The 23,123-nt window shown below is 42.2% G+C and overlaps 1 protein-coding gene across 2 annotated transcripts; it reads left to right on the top strand.

The window, feature by feature from the left end:
- Nucleotides 1–780: 780 nt before the first annotated feature.
- Nucleotides 781–22,840, top strand: LOC110952553 (immunoglobulin superfamily member 10-like). 2 transcript variants are annotated; one of them, XM_051959200.1, is made up of 12 exons: nt 781–4,011; nt 4,538–4,763; nt 4,993–5,122; nt 6,758–6,999; nt 7,595–7,746; nt 8,541–12,349; nt 13,490–13,631; nt 14,328–14,463; nt 14,869–16,083; nt 16,202–16,409; nt 17,300–17,521; nt 17,665–22,840. In XM_051959200.1, the coding sequence occupies exons 2-12, from the start codon at nt 4,576–4,578 to the stop codon at nt 19,759–19,761; spliced, it is 8,541 nt and encodes a 2,846-aa protein (XP_051815160.1). In that variant the 5' UTR covers nt 781–4,011; nt 4,538–4,575; the 3' UTR covers nt 19,762–22,840. The 2 variants fall into 2 exon arrangements, with proteins under 2 accessions (XP_051815160.1, XP_022051837.2); XM_022196145.2 differs by having other exon boundaries at nt 781–4,763.
- Nucleotides 22,841–23,123: the final 283 nt, after the last annotated feature.

The raw sequence follows: 23,123 nt of genomic DNA, 5'->3' as shown, positions 1-23,123 counted from the left end.
ATTTTCATATCGGTTTTGTCTCCATTCATTTGACGGAAGGATTTGCCGAGGATGGAATTTCTTGGTTAAAGAACCGGAGGCTTGGAGGAGGAGCTTAAACTGAGAGAACTACACCTCCCAGAAACCTTATGTTATTTACATGTTGAATTGTTGTTCACTAATAACTCTACTTTTAGAATGACCTGCTTTTGTCTCGAGCAATACGGCAAATTGTGATTTAACTCAGAGGTCGGAAAGTTGAGCATTATGAATTCTGAGCTTAAAGCATTCGATGGCTCACGATGCCAAATGTAGACAAGCAACTTGACTGACTGCAAGAAATTCAGCAGCATATGAATATTTGCATTGTCAGCAGGGCTATATTGGATACATAACAAGCTGAATCTAAATGGCAGACAAAGCATTTCTCACTTACTAGTTCACATCATAATATTGCACAGAAATGCTTTGCATGTACTATCAACATTACATGTTTCAGACAGGAAAAGTTTACTTTTTTCATTTCCATCTCGAGTGATATCAGAGCACCTGCTTCCCCATGGCCCAGTTTTGCATTTAGAGCTCTGAGTTTTAGAATTATTCCACCATTGTTTCCAAGAGACTGGAATTTTTTTTTTTCACTGGAATGCAGAATTCCTGTGGGGATGGGATGTGTCAAATATTAAACTAGTTGTTGAAGGTCAGTAATTACCTCAAAACTCTGCAATGTAAAAAACAGGAGTCAAAGAAAGATACTTTTCCAAAAAACTTGCGTTTTGATAACTGATAACATGTTTTCTATTTTCTCATTTTTAAATACAAAATATGACAGGTGAGCGTGGACTTTAGGGTTGTTTAACCCTCTGAACCCGGTAAACCGTTGGTGGGTTTCAGAGACATGTCATCTTATTATAATTATACAATTTATCAGAGACAGAAAGTTAAACAAAACAAAAAAAAAAAACAATCATCAGATTTTTTTTTACTTTCTAATGGTTCTTGAACAAATCACCTGTAACCTGCTATTCCACTGGAAAATGTAATCAAATGTAAGCTTCAAATCATATTTAGTCAATATTTACTTTATTGTACATGTCTCATTTTTGCAAAAATAACATGTTTTCCCTAACAAGATTCTGTACAAAAGCAAAAAAATCTTTGCTCCTTTGCTGGCAGTTACAAGACAGACATTTTGAGTCTCTTCTGCTGAACTAGATTAAGTTACAGGATGTGTTTACACAGAGCAGAGAACAGACGGTATGGAAACAAATTAAAATGCAAGTGGCAAAAAAACACTTAAAAATGATTTATGTAAAATATACATTTGCTATGCTTCACAAAAGACATATTTGAGTTCTCTCTACTTCTGGCAATAACTGTGCTGTTTCCATGAAGATGTAGGACTTTATATTGCAGTATAAAATGAGCCCACAGTGAGGAAAAATGTGACAGGAGTGAAAATTGCCTAGAATCTGCTTGAGGTTCAGAAGTTCAAAGGGTTGAAGGTGCCACTGACAGAACTGTGCTGAGAAGCAGAAGCTAACAATTATTTTTCTTTTGACTAATTGGGTAATGTAATTACCTCTTCAACCTTCAGTTAGTAATATGTAATACTGTGAGATTGATTACATTCATTCAGTAACTTGCCCACCACTTGTTGTAAGTGAGATAGGTGGAAGCCATTTGTTTAGTGATTTACTGATTGACTGATTCATTTATTGTTAGTTACGGTCCACAAAAGAAATCAACATCATAACCCTCAATCTCTGCCTCCCTTTATTCATTCATTCACCTCTCCCATGGAGGCATTGATATTACATTATGTCTTCATTCCTCAGTTGTTTCCAGTCAGACAGACTATGATTCATTTAATATGGTCCAACACATTCCAGTAACAGTGATGAGCATTGTAATGAAGTGAGCCAGGATTGCGCCTAATACTTTTTGCAGTCATATTACAGCTACAGGGAACCAGTGCAGCATGAGAACTGTTCAGCACTCACAGAAAAAAACGCCGCCTGCAGAGAGAAGGGTTATAAGGTGGTGAGGATTGGATCATCCGTTGAGAAACATCACAGAGAGTTTTTTGCTGGCAATTGTAAAGCATCAAATCACATCCACCATTCAACATCTACGGATGTTCATGTCGACTGTAAAGCTGGAGGGTGTTAACAGCCATTCAAGAGAAACGTTAAGATCCATTATTCAAGCAGCTGATGTGGAAATTCAAACATCTTCAATGGTGACCTTGTTCTTACATCTGCTGCTGCTCTCTAGCTCTGCTGCCCCCTGTGGTGAGCGCAGAAAACCTTCAGATCTACCGGAACAGTCTGTGAGTGAAGGTGGAGATTCTGGCTGTTTTATTCTGAAGATGGAAAATAAAGTTGATGCAAGAAAATCTTACTTATGTCAATCAACTTCATGTGAAAACAGCCACTCCCTTGCTTGCTGGCTTATCACCCACTTACACACTCTGGGCCACAAACATACAAACACTTGGGGGGGTGGGAGGGACACTTACAGGAGACAACAGCTGAGGAGCATCAATCTATTTCTGTTCTCTCAGAAGGAGGTGTGATCATTATCGGGTGCCTGAGAATCTGAGATCACAAAAAAAAGCCGGACAATCCCTTATTTGGCTGCTTTAAACCCACATTTCAGGGAAATTTTGTGAAACTATGGGAATTTCCTAAAACTGCAAGCTGAAGTCCAGTTTGTGCTTCATTGTCCTATTGACTTAAAATGAATTACATGAAAAAAAGGTATTGATGAGAAATAAATGCAGCCTGTTGACACCACTGTTTTGCACTTCAAGAATCAAACTTTGCACATATCATGTAAATGGAAATGACAACAGCAATTGTTTGATGCCAAAAAATGAGATACTAATGAAGACACAGAGGTCGCGTCTTCTGTAGTATCTTTGGTATTCTGGAAGTTTTCGTGACTTAAAGTGTGTAATGTGGTTTAAAAAGAGACATATCAAAATGGATTTAGTACTTTCTAACCTGAATTATTTTCTTGCAGTGTGGAACTACATGTAAAGAGATGAAATGTATAATATTAGCTTATAAAATAAGGAAGCTGTGATTGTTGTCTTTTGTTTATTGTTTGTTTTTGTTACTTTGTTATAGTTATTAGTTAGTCCTTAGGCTTTTTTTGTGGTGAATCAAAAATGTTCTTGGAAATGTAATTTTGGGGCTCTGGGGATTTTATTTTTTCATTGAAAATCCTTGGTGAGCCTCTGCTGCAATCTCCTCCAACTGAAAAAAGAAGGTAAAAAAACAGCATAATGACCATCCATGCAACTGAAAGCCAGCATTCCTCCCCAAAATTAAGTAACAAAATAAAAGGGGATGCAGCTCTTTAACATGTTATAAGAGGGTTAAACGGGTTAAAATGTGCCACAGCCCCTCATTTAGATCATTTAGCTGCCTGTTTCCATGGCCTGCCTCGGAGTTAAAGGATTTGGGAGGCAGACTGGAGCGCAGCAACGTGTAACCTCTGAGTTTCCAAAAAGCCCCTCCTCGGTTAGACCCTTAGCCTGAGCGTCACTCTATTCACTTCAGTCCCCCTTCCTCTGCTCAAATACACATTCACTGTCCTGCAGACACACACAACACACACAACACACACACACAAACACAAGTCACACACATTCACTCAGCGCCAGACGCGTTCTGCAAACAGCCCGCCTGCCGCTTCTTGCACTACTTTCCTCTCCAAGAGCGCACAAGAACAACTCTTGGATGCAGCTGAACGCATTTAAGAAAAAAAACTTTGCTTGTGAACAAAAGTGGCACTACTTCACAGGCTTTTTCCTCGCTTTCCTTAGTGACATCTGAAGTGACAACTTTTTTTTTTTTTGGTTGTTGGAATTTTCTCCGCGGTATCGGAGCTAATGGGTGAATAAACTGGGTAATTGCATAGGAAACTCCCGAAGCGCGCAACTGGATTAAAATCAGCATTTGATGAGCAAAAATGAATAATTCCGTGAAATAATTTCACTCCTCCGGACCAGAGGATTTCAAGGTATGTTCTTATCTACCGTGACCACGCATTACAATAATCTATTCATCTCCAAAGCGTCCTGCTACGGAGAAGTCATTTACTTTAATTTCGGCTCGAAGTTAAGAAAGCCTCTCGCAGCGTTTGGCTCTACAGTTGGTTTGATGAATTTGAATGGTTAAAGTGAATCTGTGCTTGTGTGAGATGAGATAAGAAAGAGAGAGATCAGCGGGGCAGTTTATCCCAACTTTACCCTGAATTCCCTTTAATTGAATCCTGATGCGTTTTTTGTTTAGTTTCTTTTTTACATGATTGTCACTTAATGTTCCTTCTGAGCATGCGCATGTGTGGTTGGATAAAAGTGTTTTATTTGAGGCAGGTGTAATGTGCCAGTATGGTTGTATGGGTGCAGTGTGGGTGGAAGATTGGAGGGTATCACTTGTTGAACAGATTGCAAAGCCCTCTAAGTCAAAGTGGTGGTTTTGGGCTGCGTTAAGGTGGACTGTGCACTCTCTGCACTCTTCTTCACTTTCCCTTTTCTCTTTGGCAGTGATAATCTCAGTGCAGCTTCTCCTCTTGTGAGTGAAGATGTATCGGAGTGTCTGTGTGTCGGCGGCATCGCTGGCCCTCCTGGTGTTGATCCTCGTGGTGCCCGGGGGCCGGTCCTGTCCCAGGAGCTGTAACTGCTACCAGGCCAACGAAGTCCACTGTACCTTCCGCTCACTGCTCACTGTTCCTCCTGGCCTGCCTGCACACACACGCCGCATAAACTTAGGGTATGTGGAACACACATATGATTGCAAAATGGGCAAGTACATGCAGCTATCTAACCTTCACTGACACAAATAAGATTCAAAGCTGAAGCGTTTTATTTACTTTGCCAACATGCCCACAAAAGCTGGAATGAAGTGTCAGAAGTAGAGTGAAGTAATGAGCTCACATGGAAATAGCTCATGTTGGCGTATTGATGTTTAAGCTGAAGATGTTGTTTTTGTGTTGTTGCAGATTTAACAGCATCAACAGGCTCCATGACACATCTTTTGTTGGACTGAAGAAGGTGGAGCTTCTGATGCTCCACAGCAATGACCTCCATCATCTTCCAGATGAAGCATTCAGAGATATGAAGTCACTGCAGGTAAACATATCAGAGCATCAACAACACTATGCACTATTCCCCTGGAACCTCCATACAGTACAGAGGTTCCATTATCTAATTGAGGAGACAGAGAAGAAAATTGGGGAAAATGATGCGTAGACAACATTTTGGCAGTGGAGAAGTGATCCTACAGAAACTTCAGCCTTTTGTTTTTAAGTTCTTCTTCATTGAACTATAGTGGACCTCTTTCTTAGGTAGTTAATTCCAGCAAGTAGTAAAAGTGTCCTGATCTCTCCTTTGCCAAACTGCTGATGTTCGGTTATAGAATATATATTTCAGGTAATGTGTAAAATAAATCAGTGTTTCTTCACAGATTTAACCTTTGGCTCTTCAGAGATGAAGGTTTTTGCAGGACACAAAAATTTACTTTCATCATTCTCCAGCCTCAGGCAGAGAGGACCACACAGGGGCTCCTCTACTATTTCAGATGCTTTGTTGCAGAAAGATCAGCTCTCCAAAATTCTCCATGTGCAGCACTTGTAGTTTGAAGTCTGCACGGCTCTCTAGAGATGAGAGACTAATATATTGAAACTGCTTGTCAGAAAAGACTTTGGTTTTTAATAACATGAGTAATCCAGGGATTATCAACATATACAGTATTTGTCAGAAAGGTTTGGTGCAATTTAGAGAAGACGCTACATTGATAAATGTGCCTAAATCTTGCAGTCATACTGCAAGATTAGCAAATGGATTCATGGAAAAAGAAAAAAGCTTTGATCTGTGAATGAAATTAATATAACAGTCAACACAATTCTGCTCATATCTTCAGTACATTTTTCTAATTTCTCTACAACTAATGCATAATTTATGTGCCATCATTCTTTTCACTGTTCAGTGACAGGAAACACACTGGACATTTTAGCAGCAACCTAAGGGCAGAGTTAGCAGTCCGTGGGGAGGTGATATTACTCAACAAGCAATTGTTCCCTTCATCTCCCAGGCAGATGCTGATATATTTGCCACTCTGTGATAATAGGATCCATATTTCCATGTGCTGACATCTTCACGTTAGATCTGTCAGCAGCTGGAACTTTTCCAGCTAAGTAGCCTCCCTGGAGGGCAGATTTAACATAAGCCTCACAGAAACAAAATTTCACAACCTGATTTTCATGGTGTGCCTTCTTACATTTTTGGTAGGTTCTTCACACATGACTGGAATAGCAATAGATTCCTTAAAGTCTTCTGTTGGGGATAAAGGGCTAAAATTCATATTTGGAAAGCTGTAGACCCCCAGTTCTAGAATATCCTTTTCGTTTTTGCTGCTTTGGTAACAGCATGAACATATTGTGTGGTTATAGGCTGTGGGCTATTTTTTCAGTTTTTACGTGAGATGGTGAAATGCGAGAAACATATTCCCATATTTTAAAATTATACACAAGGTGTTATCAATCATTTTTGCTACAAAAACTTTTCTTTATTATTTTTTATCCAACTCTTCCTTCCTCATTCCAATTCCCTGAACATCATTTGTTATAAATTCAATTTACAAGCATGTGGTGTCCAGTGACAGACTTATGATTACAGATAGACTCAGTATTTTTTTTAATCGGCCTTGATGTCTGTTCTTCTAATCCTTCATTTCTTCTGCTCACTTCATTTCCTCTACCCCCCCAGATACTAAAGCTAAGCTATAACAAGCTGAGAGAGATCTCTTCATCTCTGACCTTTTCTGGCTTGACCTCACTGCTGCGCCTGTACTTGGATCACAATCTCCTCCAGCACATCCACCCCCGGGCCCTGCTCCAGCTGCCTAGCCTCAGGCTACTACGTCTGCAAGGGAACAGGCTGCATCAGCTGCATCCTCACACTTTGTGCACACTGTCCCTGCTGAATACATATTACTTTTCTACACTCAGGTGAGCTTTCACACCTAAAGCGCATAACGTAGTAATCAGTGTTTGATTTTAAATGTCGTCAGATTTAGCCGGGCCTGTCATTCTGGCAGTGTTGACAGGAATGCAAGCTTAAATCCAACACAGTCAACTGATTTACTAGTTCCTCATCAAAACTAGTGCCATGTCATCCTAAAATAAACAGTCAAAATCAGAGAAAACTACTTTGAAATGGGCTGATTTACGCACAAGCAATAGCAAAATGTTAAATTGAAGAAATTACTCCACATACCTGGTAATAATGGGATGCTTGATTGACTGTAGTCTGATGAAAAAGGGGATACTTCCGCAGCTGATTATTGGCATTTAGATAAATCAGCTTTTAATCCTGAAGCCATAGCACCACCTCTTCACCCTTTTTCTTCTTCCGTGTGGTTACAGCACAGTATAAGTGGATTAAACTTGAGTAACTGAACAGGGAGGTGACAGTGAAAATGATATAAATGATTGATGATTTTCCAACTTCTAACCTGCCACCTCTTACTTTCACATTAATTTATTTCATTTGGATTCAGTCTCTCTGTTCTCTTCTTTTTTGCTCTGTCTTTCCCTCTTTTAGACACCTAGACCTCTCCAATAACAGTCTAACTACTTTGCCCAAAGACACCCTATCAACAGCACCTCTGCTGGAGACTCTTGTGCTGCAGGCTAATCCATGGAGTTGCGACTGTAGGATGAGCTGGCTGCTCACTTGGAGTCTGGCTCACCCAGGTGACTGTCACATTTAAACAATCATTTGCTTTCACCATTTTTTTTTATTTCCCATGGGTACATGGCGTATATGGTTCTCAGTTATGACTGTACCTCTGAGCCAGTTTCATTCAGTCAAAGATGCAATAATAATAAGTGGTTAATGCAATATAAAAGTTGCTTGATTGACTAAGGAGATAAGGTGAGTAGAAACCTGGGAAATAAGCCGAGAAACTCATTAGTTAACAATTCCATCCAGATGTTGAGGGATGAGTTAAACCTACTTTTTTATACATCTGGTATTGCTATCTTGACACCATTGACGACCACCCTCCACCTGCTTTTTTGTCACACATTCTTCATTGTTTCCCCCCATTTTCTATAGCTCTTCCAGTCTTGACTTGTGGCTGTTATTGAGATGTGAAAGAAGGCTGGACCGTGAAATGTGTCTCATTGATATGCCAGACTTAACCTGCCATGACTAATCCGTGATGACAGCACTGATGTGTGGCAGCTGAAATATAGGCTAATGATTCCTGTGTGATAATAAAGTGATAGCATACTTCTGATTTATGAGTAGATGAAGTAACCATACCTAATTAGTAAGAGATATAAAGTGTAATTAATGTCTAAAATGAGATGGCATGACTAATAAATGACTCATGATCCACTAATATGTGCAAATAGCTGAATTGTGCAGTAATATATTTGTATAGTTGCTATGAGCATATCACCAGAGAATAATGCAGTTAATTTGCTAGACGTGGTAAGATTGCCTTTCATGAAATAATTTTCTCTCTCTCTCTTTCAATTAGGCTTAATGAAATGTCCCGGTGGCCCTCAGTGTCCAGTCTGTGACTCGCCCAATTCACTTCAAGGGCACGGCTTGCTTGAGCAGACTGCCTTATTGTGCAGCTCACCCGTCATCCTCTCCACAGGAAAAGAAACACATCTGGAGACAGATCCAAGTGAAATTCTAACAAGTGAAACTTTCAGAGAGCCTTTGGGCAGCGTCTCTCTGGGTCTGTCTGACGAGCAAGGAAACAGTGTGGCTCTGAGTTGCAACATCACTCATTCTTCTGACTCCCAGGATATTGCTCCTCTTCCAGATCTCTCCCTGGCCTCCTCTGCCCCTCTCCCCCTTGCTCTGTCACTCACTCTGAAGTGCCCTATGGAGAGACAAAGCTATGAGAAACTTTGGAGGATTCTGGCTTATTACAGTGAGACTGCGGTTCGCCTCGAGAGGGAGATCATGCTGAGTAAAGCCCCGGCATTGGCCTACCGCTATAGGCAGGCGGCGGAGACAATTGGATATTATCACACTGGAGTCAGAGCTTCGGTTAAAGCCAGGCCACATTGGTTATTACAGACGGCCATTAGTATTCAACTAAACAGAGCACAGTCTAATGGACATAAAGTTCAACTTATATACTCAACAAGAGTTTCTGCTCATCCTGACGCTTCCTCTCATGTCTCATCATCCTCCGCTGCTTCTCAGCGATGGGTACTGATGTCTTCTAATCATACTACCACAGCACTGGCAGCAGTACCACGCAGTAAGGTAGAGCTCTCCTGCCCTCTTCTCAGTTCTGGCAACCCCAAAGTACAGTGGATTCTCCCAGATGGATCCAGGCTTATCCCACCCTCCAGCAGTCCAGATGGTCGGCTGCGGGCCTCAGCTTCTGGTTTGCTTCTACAGAGAGTACGACTTTCAGACGCTGGGATTTACTACTGTGTTGCCTGGGCTGGAAAAGATGTAGATGTTCTCCCCCTACACCTGGCAGTGGAGGGGTCGTCTGTTCCACCTTCAGGAGAGGAAGTAGAACCTCCTTTCATGGGAACAGTTGAGGATCCAATCAGTCTGCCCTGCATGGTGTCTGGTTCACCAGAACCTTACATGAGTTGGATTTTGCCAGATGGAAATCTAATAAGACAGGGGTTAGCTGTGTCAGGTGGACTCACAATAGAATCAAATGGGAGTCTCTCTCTGCCCAACCCTTCCCTACTGGATGCTGGTCATTACCGCTGCATTGCGGTCAACCAGTATGGTAGCGACTCTCGGTCTGTGCAGCTGATATTGAATTCACAACAAATCCCTTCACTTAGGGCTGTATTTCCCAGAGGGCCGCAGTCAGCCTCTGGCCGGTCAACCAGAATAAGAGCCCCTTTATTAGGTCAGGTGGATGAAGCATCAGGGGACGGAGAAGAAGAAGAAGAGAGGACTGTTGTTGGCAATAAGAGGCGACCAATATCTCTTCAGCCAACTCCAAACAGACGATATCCAATAGGAAATCCTCGAAGACGTGGTCCCATCAGAGAAGGTCACCTGAGAAGAGGTGGGGGGCCTGTTTCATCCACTGACCAGAGAAGAAACCGCTTTCAGAACAGACATAGAGTTGCTACAAACAAACAAAGGATAGACCCTCAGAAATGGGCTGATCTACTGGCTAAAATACGTCAAAAGACTGCTCACACTAATAACAGTCAACCTATGACAACAGAAAAGCCCACAACTGAACCAGTACGAGGAGGCAAAGATAAAGACACAAGAGGACATGAGGGAGATGAAGATGCTGAAGGAGCAGAGGTAGAAGCAGAAACTGAGGGGTCATCTGTTGATGATACTGTTCTACAGGAGGAAGAGCTACAGCCCGTACAAACTGTTCAATCAGAAACACAGACAAAAATGGAGACAAAAACAGATGTAAACACTGAGATAGAGACAAGTACAGAACATCCAACAGAAGAACAGATAATAATAGACAAGGAAACAGAGACACCCATGCAGACAGAGAAAGCGGGTCCACAAACAGAGACACCAACAAACCCAGTGACACAGAAAGAACCAGTTACATCTAACCCAATGCCAGGAACAAATGAAACTGTTAAAGAACTAGCTGAAGGGAATGAACAAGGAGCAAACCCCAGCCCCCCAAGAACCAGGCCTCAGAATCCTCGACAGGGACTATTTCCTAATTTGGTTCCAAACGTCCGGCCTCAGAGTCCTGGGCACTCACGCAGAAAGATTGGACAGCGAAGACGAATCATCAACAGGACTAGGGGACAACCTCTGACCCCACCCCAACCTCTCCCCGACCCTGTGAACCCAAGGTCACAGACTGTGACACCTGACACTTCAACAGATCGAACCAATATGTTGTTGCTGGTGTCAACGACCACGGCTCCAGCTATTTTGTTGACGCCGAGTGACCAAATTAAGACTGCTCCAAATCTTGTGGTTCTAAATCCTGTGTCCCCCCCTGTTTCTCGCACTCCTGGTATCTCCACTTCAAAACCTGCCTCGCCCTCACTGCCTCCCTCCCTTCCCCATACAAACACAGACACACATGCAGACATGATGACTCACTCAGACAAGATAACAGACGGTGAAGAGTCCTCTCTTTTGAACACACCAGCACCCACTCACTCTGATATTTGGATTTCAGAAACACATGTGCCAGACACACACTCTGGGACATTTACACATGGCAGGCAGACACACACAGAAACACAAACAGTCTTAGACAAACATGTTGATAGACCCTCAAGCAAACACGATGAAGAGCGAGAGAGGACTTTCTTGAGTGTACCTAATGAGTCCCACTCTTCAACCACTCACTCCTCCATTGTTTCCTCAGTCCCCAGAACAGACACTACTGCTACTGCAAAAACCATAACAACTCCTTCAGTGACTCCCAGGAGAGCTCATTCTACTGGTTCTACTTGCAGCACAAAAAGTACATCTACTACTACAGTTACTCCTTTGACTACCAGTCCCACTGTGTCTACAACTACAACTACTACCTATATTAATGCATCTAGCACTACCAGACATACTACATCTTCTGCTACCTCTACTACCACTACTACTACTACTACCACCACAACTCCTATTCTTACATCGACTACTCCGACTACTACTTCTACAGCTGGAACCTCTACCACAAGTACCACAGCTGATACTAGCACTGCTGCTACTACTACTTCTACTACTACTCCTCCTACTACTGCTGCTGCTACTAGTACAATCCCATTTAATGGTATCCCCAGGACTGTTAACCCCATTACTACCATGACTTCTCCTCCAACTTCTAAAACTACTACTCCTCCTCCTACTACTGCTGCTGCTACTAGTACAATCCCATTTAATGGTATCCCCAGGACTGTTAACCCCACTACTACCATGACTTCTCCTCCAACTTCTAAAACTACTACTCCTCCTCCTGCTACTGCTGCTGCTACTAGTACAATCCCATTTAATGGTATCCCCAGGACTGTTAACCCCACTACTACCATGACTTCTCCTCCAACTTCTAAAACTACTACTCCAAGTACTAGTACTACGACTACTGTTTCAGCAAAAATTTCTGCAACTACAAGGTCAGCTACACCTAGTACACTGTCCAGTACTACCACAACATTGACGTCAACAGTTACCAAAGCGTCATCCAGAGAAAGGTCAGGCATTGTCCAAGTTGACCCCAAAGGGAGGCTTGGTTCTGGGTTTCCAAGCGAGAATCGTCCCTCTACTGACTGGAAGAACCCTGGAGCTAATTCTATTCCAGATTCACACAGCAGCAGGTCTCAGTGGTCTCCTTCTCCTTCGCTCCCTGCCGCGCCTGTGGTAAGTCCAAATTAATTTAAATAACATAATATTTCTTCTTTGTGGATGGTGTTTCCCAGTAATGGGTCTTAAAGCAAACGCATACATTACAGTGCAAAAAGGGATAAGAGCCAAGCTTGGACCACAGTTTGTTCTTTATTTGCTAATTTAGTTGTAAATTTATTATTTCCCCAATTTTTCTTGCTTTTATTCGTTCAATTAGTAATTCTTTTAAGTGCACTTTTGAATGCAGTTTGCAGTTCATATATATGGAACTCAAATTAACATTTCTTTTGTAAGAGAGTGCTGACCTACAAAATAACAGCACACACACATGCAAACGCGCACGCGCACACACACACCCACCCACACCACTTACACACACATTACACCCAACTGGGAAAGAGCCCTCGGGGCAAAAGCTTAGCAGAAAATGCACAATAGATCTGAAAACAGTCTAATCTTTATCCACATGGCCTGCTATTAAAACTAAAGGATGTTTATGACAATTCTCCAATTTCATGGAGTTTCTCCGTCAGGGATCTAAAGAAGAGATGAAAAACATATGTTCCATAACGAACAACATTATGCGTTTTGAGAGCTTAATCCCAAGGGATTTAAAGTAATCAATTGTAGATTAATTTCCATAGCTCTTTTTTCAAGCCTCAGTAGACCAAACCTCCGGGGCCCACCATCAATGAGTCATTCTACATCTAAGGACCTCAGTAATGCTATATTGAATTTGCAATCTTACTTTATCCTTACTTCCACAAGTAAATTGATTCATCCATTTAATGGTTTCATTTTGGTTGGATGTTGTTTTCTTTTCCTTGAGAACTCCTGTTTAGAATGCACTTGACCACATGATCTGTTGATTACATTTCAGCAATAGTGCATGTTTAATATCGTTGGATTTTAGACAGTTCTCCTTCATCCATCACAGCTCTACTAAACTTAAGTTGTTGCAAGTCCTCCAGTCGCATGCCATTTAGATGACAAATTAAAACTCCAAAACCAATATAATTCTGCAACTTTGCAAATTGAAGAATCATCATTAGTGGAATCATTCTCTCAATGTCTTCCACTTTTTAAGTAGTCATTAATTCTAATCTTCATTGCTTTATTTGCCGCTTTAATATGTTTTTGAAATCTTTTGCACAGGCTCCAGTATTGAGATCCAGACCAAGGATTGCAGACCCACACATCAGGACAGTGTCTTTCCCAGCAGAAAGCACTGCCAGGCTGGATTGTGAAGCAGAAGGAGAACCAAAACCGTCCATCACATGGACGAAAGTAGCCACAGGTATGTGCAGTGTAGCTGACATTTATCTGAACATCCACACGTACAGTCTGCACATGTTTTAAACACTATTAGCAGCATCAGAGGTAGATCAGGGAAGAGTTTTGCCTTCTAGAGGCCAATCAAATCCTGTTCATGGACAGATGCAAAAACTTAACTTTCCAGATGCATTTTGGAGCAAGGCTATATTTTTAAGTATGAAGCATTTCTGTGTTGGAAAACACAGAAGTGTCTACATATCTGTCATTTGTATGGTAAAAAACTAAAACTACAGACTTTGCTTTTGAAATGAATAAATAAAGCTTTGTATTTACAACCTGAAGTCACCAGTTCTAAAGGAAATTACGCTCAGCTTTAGTGTGTACTATGACTGACTAAATATGAACACATTTTACTGTGATGAAAAAAAAACATTAACAGCAACATTACACACTGGCATGCACACAATAGGCTTTTCTCTTGCTTGCCATGTGGGAAATACATTGCAAGCAAGTAATGGAACATTTCGTGCATTGCATCACTGACTTTACTTCATGCTGTGCCATTCGATGTGCCCCTGTTCCTCCTCTGCTCTCTTGTCTCCTTCTCACTCTCTAACTTTCTTTCCCAATTTGTCTCTGTTTTTCTCACTCCTGTCTCCTCATTGCTGCTGCTCTCTGGCTGTCTGTCGTACTGTCTCACCCTCTGTCTTTCTCTCAGGAGCGGTGATGTCAGTCCACTCCAGGGCTCAGCGTTTTGAGGTCTTGCCAAATGGCACCCTTGTTATCCAGAATGTTCAGCTGCAGGACAGGGGCACGTACATCTGCAGTGCACACAGCTACCTGGGTCGTGACAGGTGAGCCCACTGATACCAGTTATCCATATTAATTCACTATACAATACAGCGTTCAGTAATAATGGCCAGGGGACACAACATTTTCAGTGTTTATCACAAAGGACTACAGTAAGCTGCAATTTAATTAGAGAGTGTGTGTTGTTTTGTTGTTAAACCTACTTGTTGTGCTTGCAAACACGATTACACAGCTATTTGATTGAACATTTGCACGTAGCCTCCAGACATATGCAAATGCCTGTACATGAAATCTGTTTAATTGTTTCCTGTGTCCAAGTTTCTGTCAGGATTGTGGTTTGTATTATGCACTGTATATAATCCTTTGGATGTTTCCAACATGTAAATTCGAAATGCTTAGACTTTGGAAAAGTGTATTTATATTGAGTATGATGTGCTTCTTCATGACAGGTTGCTAACTACCCTGGAAGTCTGGACTCGCCCCCCTCGTATGCAGCTGGCTAGTTACAGAGAAGTCACGATTCATCAAGGTGGAGAAGTACGTTTGGAGTGCCAAGCGGATGGTGTTCCCACCCCTCTACTCTCTTGGGTTCTGCCCGATCGCTCTGTCCTGACCTCTGCTGGCCCCTTCAACCGCCGAATCACCATGGACACGAATGGAACCCTTCATATCTCAGTGACTTTACAGAGTGACCGAGGAGCGTACCGCTGTGTGGCTTCCAACTCAGCAGGTGCTGCCAGTGCCTCTGTGCGTGTACACGTGTCCTCATTGCCCCCGGTGATACAGCAACCCAGAGAGGAACACCTGCTCTTGTCTCCAGGGAGGCCTGTTTATGCTCACTGCTCTGCCCGAGGTGCTCCACCACCAACTTTGCGCTGGCGAATCCCAGATGGGACCCTAGTTCGTCCATCTCAGTTTCTCCATGGCAACCTCTTTGTCTTGCCCAACGGGACGCTGCATATTCGAAAAGTTGGGCTAAAGGAGTCAGGGAGTTATGAGTGCATGGCAAGTAATGCTGTGGGGGCCGTTAAGAGAACAGTGAAGGTAGAAATTGAAGGGGGAGCAGAAGGAGAAAGAAGACAGGGAGTAGCAATAAATGAAGGGACAAAAGCAGTTGCCACAGAAAAACCACCTCCTTCAGTCAATAAAGATAAAACTTTGGCTATCCCTGGCTACCCCTCAGGTCCATTCAGCTCCAATAAATTTTCTCCTCCATCTGTCGCTGAGAGATCTAGGACCTTGTCACTCACACCAAGCTTTTCTCGCCCCTTGTCTTACCCTCATCAAACCAATTCCTCTAACTCATTTCCTAAAATCCATAAAACAGTCACTGCCTCCCCCACACACTTTACCAATATCAGAAAAAAGGATCCGTCCTCTCCTTCCCTGACCTCCACTGTGGCAACAAACAACACCAGACTCTCACCCAGTATCAACATCACCAGAGTTATTTCTTCTTTCCCCACTGACAGAAGAGCTCCAGCTGTTCTGCATCCCTCGCCTGTTTCTCCTTTCAGTAAAGCCCGTATTGTCTCCACATCACCCTCTGTTTCTACTGTCCACTATGGGGGCATTTTACAGCTTCATTGCACTGTAACTGGCAACCCAGCGCCCATCATTATCTGGAGGACCCCCAACAGAAAGCTGGTGGACATGCACTTCAGGTAATGTTGCTGGTTGCATCATTATATATTGTGGTATTTCTGTCGGTAATGTATCAAATTCACATGACCATCCTTTTTTTAACGTGCATGTGTTTGTGTGTCTACAATTCAATTACAGTTTTGACCGACGCCTGAAGGTGCATCCAAATGGCACCCTGTTGGTGCAGTCAGTAACAGAGAAGGATGCTGGAGACTACCTATGCATTGCACGAAACAAAGTCGCAGATGATTATCGCCTCCTGCGCGTCTCTGTGGCTACCAAACCTGCCAAGATTGAGCCAAAACAACCTCTTAATCAGATGGTGTCATTTGGTAAACCACTGAAGGTGAGCTGAATGAAGAATAAAAGAATGTGTTTTCAACTTTCCTGAATAAATAATGTTATTATATTGTAGTAGATATGTATCAGTAAATGTTAGGCTAGTTTAATGTGATTGTTTTATTCAGTTTTTCTCTGAATCCTATTTGTTGCCCGTTGTGTTGAATATTGAGGTCTTTATTATGGTTTCAGTATTTTACAATTCCATTCGAATAACTAATTTGGTACAAGTAAGATGTGCTTTACTGTAAATCATGTCACACTGTTTGGCACAAAATTGTGCTAATTCTGGCAATAGGAGTTCTTTGGAATATTTCCCCATTTTTATAGCCAAACAGTCCTTATTTCAAACCTCCACTGTTGATTTTTAGTGCTTTATTTTTTGTTGATACACAGTATGTTGGGGTCCAAAGTTCAGCCTCTCAGCTAGGCTTTTTATTCATTTTTTGATCGAAAAGTGTTTCATATTTTTCGACTTTTTCGAGAAATGAAAAACCTCCCAGATCATACGGCTGGCTGTTATGAATCATAAACAGTGGCCTTCAGGGAATATCACTGCACACATCAATATTTAAAGACTCAATGAAAAATAATGTCAAGTGGGGGTGAAATGCAAGAAATAAGATGCAGTATTATTGTGGGAATGTTTTGCCTTTTATTTATTATTTTCATTTAAACATTCATGAGCTTTTTCAGATCTTTTGAGTGTTCCTAAATTTCTTGTTAGATACATCTTGTACTATGAATTTTCATTTTTTCATGGGCCTAAAAATAGCCATAAAAGCCTTAATATTGAGCACAGCATGCATTATTTATTAAAAAGAAAAGAAATTGTTTTTTTTATCAACAGTCCTTACAACTCTGAAAGGCAAAAAACTTTTAAATGATCCTCTGCAGGTGGACTGCCAAGCATCAGGACTGCCTGACCCAGCTGTTCACTGGAGCTTGCCAGATGGAACCATGGTGAACAGTGTGCTGCATGGGGAAGACAGAGGAGGGCGTGCACGACGACTGACTGTCTTTGACAATGGGACGTTACTGGTTCCCGCAGTGGGTTTGGGAGAAGAGGGGGAGTATACATGTTATGCTGAGAATCAAGGAGGTCAAGACACCATGAAGGTACAAAAGACGTTTCTTCTTCGAGGAGACTTGAGAAATTTGTATTGTCCTTTTTAGTCGGGGCTTCAGTCACTTTTTCAACTGCTCTTCTGCTGGTTTTATTAACTTACCTTCATTTTCCAACATGTATTCATTCATTTTAGGTAAAAGTAAAGGTCATGAGGACATCTCCACCAGCCTTTACCAACGACAGAAGCTACCATGTTACTAAAGTACGTCAGGGAGCGACTGCCACCATTCCCTGCCGGGCCACAGGAGATCCTACCCCCACGGTGACATGGTTTTCCCCAGCAAACCGTGTAATCCCTCAAAGCATAGGATCTGGTTATTACTCTGAGCGGGTTGTTGTGGTTTCAGGTGGAACTTTGGAGGTGCGTATGGCTCAAAAGATTGACACAGGAAACTATACATGCCGAGCAAGCAACTCAGCAGGGGGAAAGAGCATGGTGGTGGGCCTGGAGGTGGAGGCGTCTGCATATGGACAGAGCGGCGGAAGGGGTGGGGCTATTAATAGTGGTAGCAGTAGATCAGGGGAGAACATTAATAATGGGGGGATAATCCGGTCAGGATTTACCAGTGGAATCACAAACAAGCTTGGTAGCAATTACAGCAGCTACCATAGTGATAATAGTGGCAGGATAAGAAACATTGTACCAAACACTAACTTGGCAATCAGTGGCTCTAATCCTGCCCCTAGGAGGGAAAGTGGATTAAACAGGCCTGTCAGTGGAATCACAACACAGCTAGGTAGCAGTGTTATCAGTGCTGGGGTGAATGGGGCAAGAAATGTAGGCATTAAAGATAGAAATACACCCGACATTATAAATAGTAGTAATAGTGTGGGTAACGGTCAGAGCACAGGTAGAGGAGAGAGTGTTGAAAGGAATCTGGGGACTTCTAATAATGAAGTCATTGCGGAAAAGGCTAGTAATGATGCTAACGCCAGTAGAGACTACAGCAGGTTAAGTGGTATTTCAAGAGACGTTGGAGGTTTCGGTAGCAGCGTGTCTAATAATGGAGCTGCTACAAGCACACTCAGAGGAAATGGTTTTAGTAGGAGTAGTAATCTAGAAGAAAACCGAAGAAACAGTGGTGGCTCAAGCAGTAGTACAAGTGCTAAAAGCTTTCCTAATTCTGTTGTGGGTGTGGTAACGACGGTGAAGCAACGAGCAGTTAAAGGCCAAACAGTTCTTTTGCCATGCCCCTCCCAAGGGTCCCCTCCTCCCCGACTGGCCTGGTTTCTGCCCGGTAACGGCATGTTGCCAGCTCCCTACTATGGCAGCCGACTCACTGTGCATCGAAACGGCTCCTTGGAGCTGCGGGGCGTCCGGGCAAGCGATGGTGGAACCCTGATTTGTGTCGTGAGAAGTGAGAGAGGAGAGATGACTATTCGGGTGGAGCTGCAGGTGTCGGACTCACAGGAGGAGGCCAGGTCTCCACAGAGAGGACAAACATTGGAAAGACCTGCTGGTTTAATTGAGGTGCCTCAACTGAATTCAGCTCGATCTTTGAACTCAAGGCCAGCACCACCTGTGGTGCCTCATCCAAGAATCCCAGTTACTCAGAAGCCTCTACAGAGGGGCTTGAGTTTGCCTGCAGCACCTCACCCAGTTGGTCCTCCACCCTTCACTGGTCCTGCCTCAGAGCCAGCAGTAACCACCACAACAGCCCCACTGGTGAGCATCATTAATGGAGAGACTCTTCGCTTGCCCTGCCCTGAACCCCCTGGACACCTAAAGGGCTCGCTCTCCTGGACCATGCCCAGCGGCAAGGTTCTGTCCAGGGGTGAGAGTGGTGACTCAAGACGTTACTCAGTACAAGAAGATGGAACAATAACAGTCCTTCAGGCCTCTGTGTTCGACCGAGGCACCTACACCTGCAGATCCACCAGTTACGACTCCTCCTTAGTTTCAGTCGCCACGGTTCCTGTCATTGTCATCGCCTACCCTCCGCGCATTACAACAGGCCCGCCCCCAGTGACCTACACGCACCCCGGGGTTGCCGTGGAGCTGCCCTGCCTGACCACAGCAACTCCACGGGCGACACTTACCTGGGAAACACCTGACCTGACGCAGCTGAGGGCGATGGATCAGCCTCGTATTTACGGAAACCGCTACCTTAATCCTCAGGGTTCCTTGGTGATTCAGAACCCGACAGGTAGAGATACAGGATTTTACAAATGCACCGCCAAAAATGTCATAGGAGTGGACACAAAGACAACCTACCTGCACGTTATATAATGGGGTGAAGCCAACCTACATACACAAACAGACCCACAAAAACATGCAGAAGAGACGAGGGAACTCCAACGATACTTTTTTCAAGTGAATGACTTCTTTTTCTATAACACTATGTGTCCCTCATGCCCAAAGACACTGCAAAGCTCTGTGCTGAATCTCAGAAAGAACTAATATACAGTGTATGTCCTATGTATGTATTTTTAATGTCTGACTTTGTTGTCAATACTGTGTTTTTCTCTGCAGATACTTTGTCTCACATTATTTTCTGCATAAACAAGTAATTAACATTCGAGGAGGATTGCTTAATGCAGGTAGTGTTACACACTTAACCTGTTGTGCCTTGCTGTGTATCTCATTGGCCTAAAATCTATTTTGAAATGGTGCTTATTTCATACTTGCAGCAAAAGGTGCAAAAGGCCACATTTGTGTCCATGGATTTCCTGTCCGGTGCTGCCAGAACTAAACGAATATCACAACAATCCACAAGTTTGACTTTTTTATGAGTATTTATGTACAAAACATGGAAATGTCTAATATTTTAACCCTCATCTGAAGGATTTAATGATCAGTCTTCCTTGTTGCACAGTTTTAGCATTGCTTTAAAACAATCGAAACCTAACCATGGTGCTTTACCTTGCTTTATTACTATGCCAGACATTTTACACCTAGAATTATGGTAGAATTTGCAATACTGTATATAACAACGTAACTGAATTATACAGACACCACACAGCCTCACACAATGAGAATGTCTGCTGCCACAAATGTATATAATGTGATGTCACCTAATATTATTCTGCTTACTGTGATGCAGATATTCATAAAATATTCTGTGTTCTCTCAAATGTTCCAAATTAGAGCAAAAATACACTCAGATTTAAAATGCCATCTTGACATTTACCTTTCGCTCTTATTTTTTCTGACTAAATGCGTATTAATTAATGTTGTCTTTGTTGCTGCAGTGCATATGAAGCAAACAGTAACTTCAACTGGCAGCCTTACTTTCCGTGTACTGCCTCCGTGATACATTTAATCCTTGACAGACATGATGATGGAGGACTTCAGAATTATAATCCACCCAAACACCAGCCTCTTCAGGATTTTCCTCATTTTGTGACTTACTTGTGAGTTCCAAACCTGAAAATATTGCGCCACTGACTGTATCTCACATTCTCACTGCATTAATGAGAGATGGCACAAAGCATCCATGATAACACAACAATTTTTAGAAGAGTGATTTTCACGAGTATTTTCATATTAAAGATGGTATAAGTGTGTGTATGTGTGTGTGTTTCAATTGCCTGCCCTAAGCTTGTGGACAAAGCTAGCAGTTTGTAGTTATATACCTTTATCTGCTGGTTGGTTTTATCCTGTTTTCATTGTGTCCTTAAATTATTTGTCTTGTAAAGACTTTGTTGTCCGAAACCATTTTTGTCATAAAGGGAGAAATGATTAAATATTAATTTGTATCATGTCCTAATACCCAATGATGTCTAACTCTATTTTTAACAGTTTCATTTTCTGAATAAAAACGACAGAACCGAAAGCCGTTTACTCCATAAAATGCCAACAGTTTTGGTACAGATTGAGAGTGAGCGCTTGTGTGACTGCAGACTGAGAAAAGAAAACACCTGGTGGGAGGCTGAGAGCGAGGAAGGAAACTTTTCCTTGCGTATATTATGAGAACAGAAAGTCCTTATCCCCAGCTCAGCTATCAGACCAGGAAATGGGGTCTTAACTGTAGATGAGACACATGTTGATGACATCATATTCCTCTCCCTGGGAAATGCAATAAAACTCACAGCAGCCTGCAGAGCTGCTCCACACATACCCACCCTGCATGAGCTCACACCTGTCGTCCAGTAATTCCTTAAATTAATTATGACATATACATTGTGTAAGAGCAATGTGCCGTGAAGGTACACTGCTTGAGCCATTAGTGTGAAAGTAAACAGTGTACAGTAAAAGATGCTGAACATGTGGGGACGTCAAGCAAGATATCTTTGTGGCGCTGCCAATTCCAAAAGCACCTGAAATAGCTGTCAAAAATGCAGCACCGGGGAATTATCGCTGAATGTTTTTGTGAGCTGTCAACACAACCGTCACAGAATGCATACAGTAAATAATAACTTTGAGATTATTTTCACTTTTTCCAGCTGTGAAGTGCTTCTGCATTTCCCTTTTGCATTTTACTGCGAGGCAAAAGCGCCAATCATGCCTCAGTCAAAACTCGAGAAGTCTTTTGTGCGCATGTTGTCATTGTTATAAAAGCTTAATAATTTATTTTCTGTCATTTTGAGGTATCGGCGTACAGCACTCTCGATACACTTAAAACTAGAGCACAAACATGCAAGAAGGACACAGTCCAGCACCAGCCCCAGCCCTTGAGGATAAAACCAACCATTAGCCCAATTTAACACTCCTTTGTGGGATTTTTGGTATCTTATTGTTCATGACACAAATTTGTTAGGCTGCGGTTTGGTTCTAGCTAAAAATCAAGTCCAGGGTTTGTTTACAACCTCTAAAAAGTTCCAAATGTTTCTAGCTCTGGGCTGAATGCTCCCTGACCAGACCATTTAGCCTAAATTAATACAATAAGTCCAAACCTGTTGTTGTTATTAGTCAAACTTGAGAAAAAACCCAAGCTGCGGAATAATTAAAATGTAAAAAAAACAAAACAAAAAAACCCCAGAAAACAAAACAATCTCAAGCACTGCAGAGCTGAAGTTTATTGATGTGAGCTGTTCACAGATCAAAGGCATTGCTAATTAGAATCATTGCCATGCACCACCCAGTAATTCGGGCAGTTTAGTTTGAGTTCTGCATCTAGAGGGAAATATAATGCTTCGAAGCAAACGGCAGAATTTTGTTTTGTGTCCCACTTTTGATGAAGCCAGTTGTTTTCTATGGAGGCTTTGCATGTTTTGAATTATCTCCCTGAATGTATTGGAGATTTTCCATCCATTATGAGTCCATGTTTGTGATCCTATCCCAAATAAGTGATTGCTAATCCCCTTTTTGCGTGCAATTGCAAACTTACAGGCATATAACTAACTAATAAAGCATCACTGGCATTTTATTTTTTTACTTTTTCTTTAGTTTCTGATGAGACTGTGGTAAGTAAGTCCTCCTGCCTTGACTGAATTACCTGTAAACGAACAGGAAGCGTTGTGATCACATTTGCTGTATTGATTATGCATCTTCCAAACACAATGCACCTATAGTACAGTAGCAGCATGATCAGCATTGGTAAAACTGCCTGTACATGTTAATTATGTACAATCTGACAAAGTAGATCTAGATTTGCTGATCATGAGTCCTTCATTTGTGCTATTAATCTACAGCACAGCAACAGTGCATCA

The sequence above is a fragment of the Acanthochromis polyacanthus genome, chromosome 14 (assembly GCF_021347895.1).
Source record: "Acanthochromis polyacanthus isolate Apoly-LR-REF ecotype Palm Island chromosome 14, KAUST_Apoly_ChrSc, whole genome shotgun sequence".
NCBI lineage: Eukaryota > Metazoa > Chordata > Actinopteri > Pomacentridae > Acanthochromis > Acanthochromis polyacanthus.
Note: the sequence above shows the minus strand (reverse complement) of the source record. Positions and strands in the feature narration are given on the sequence as shown.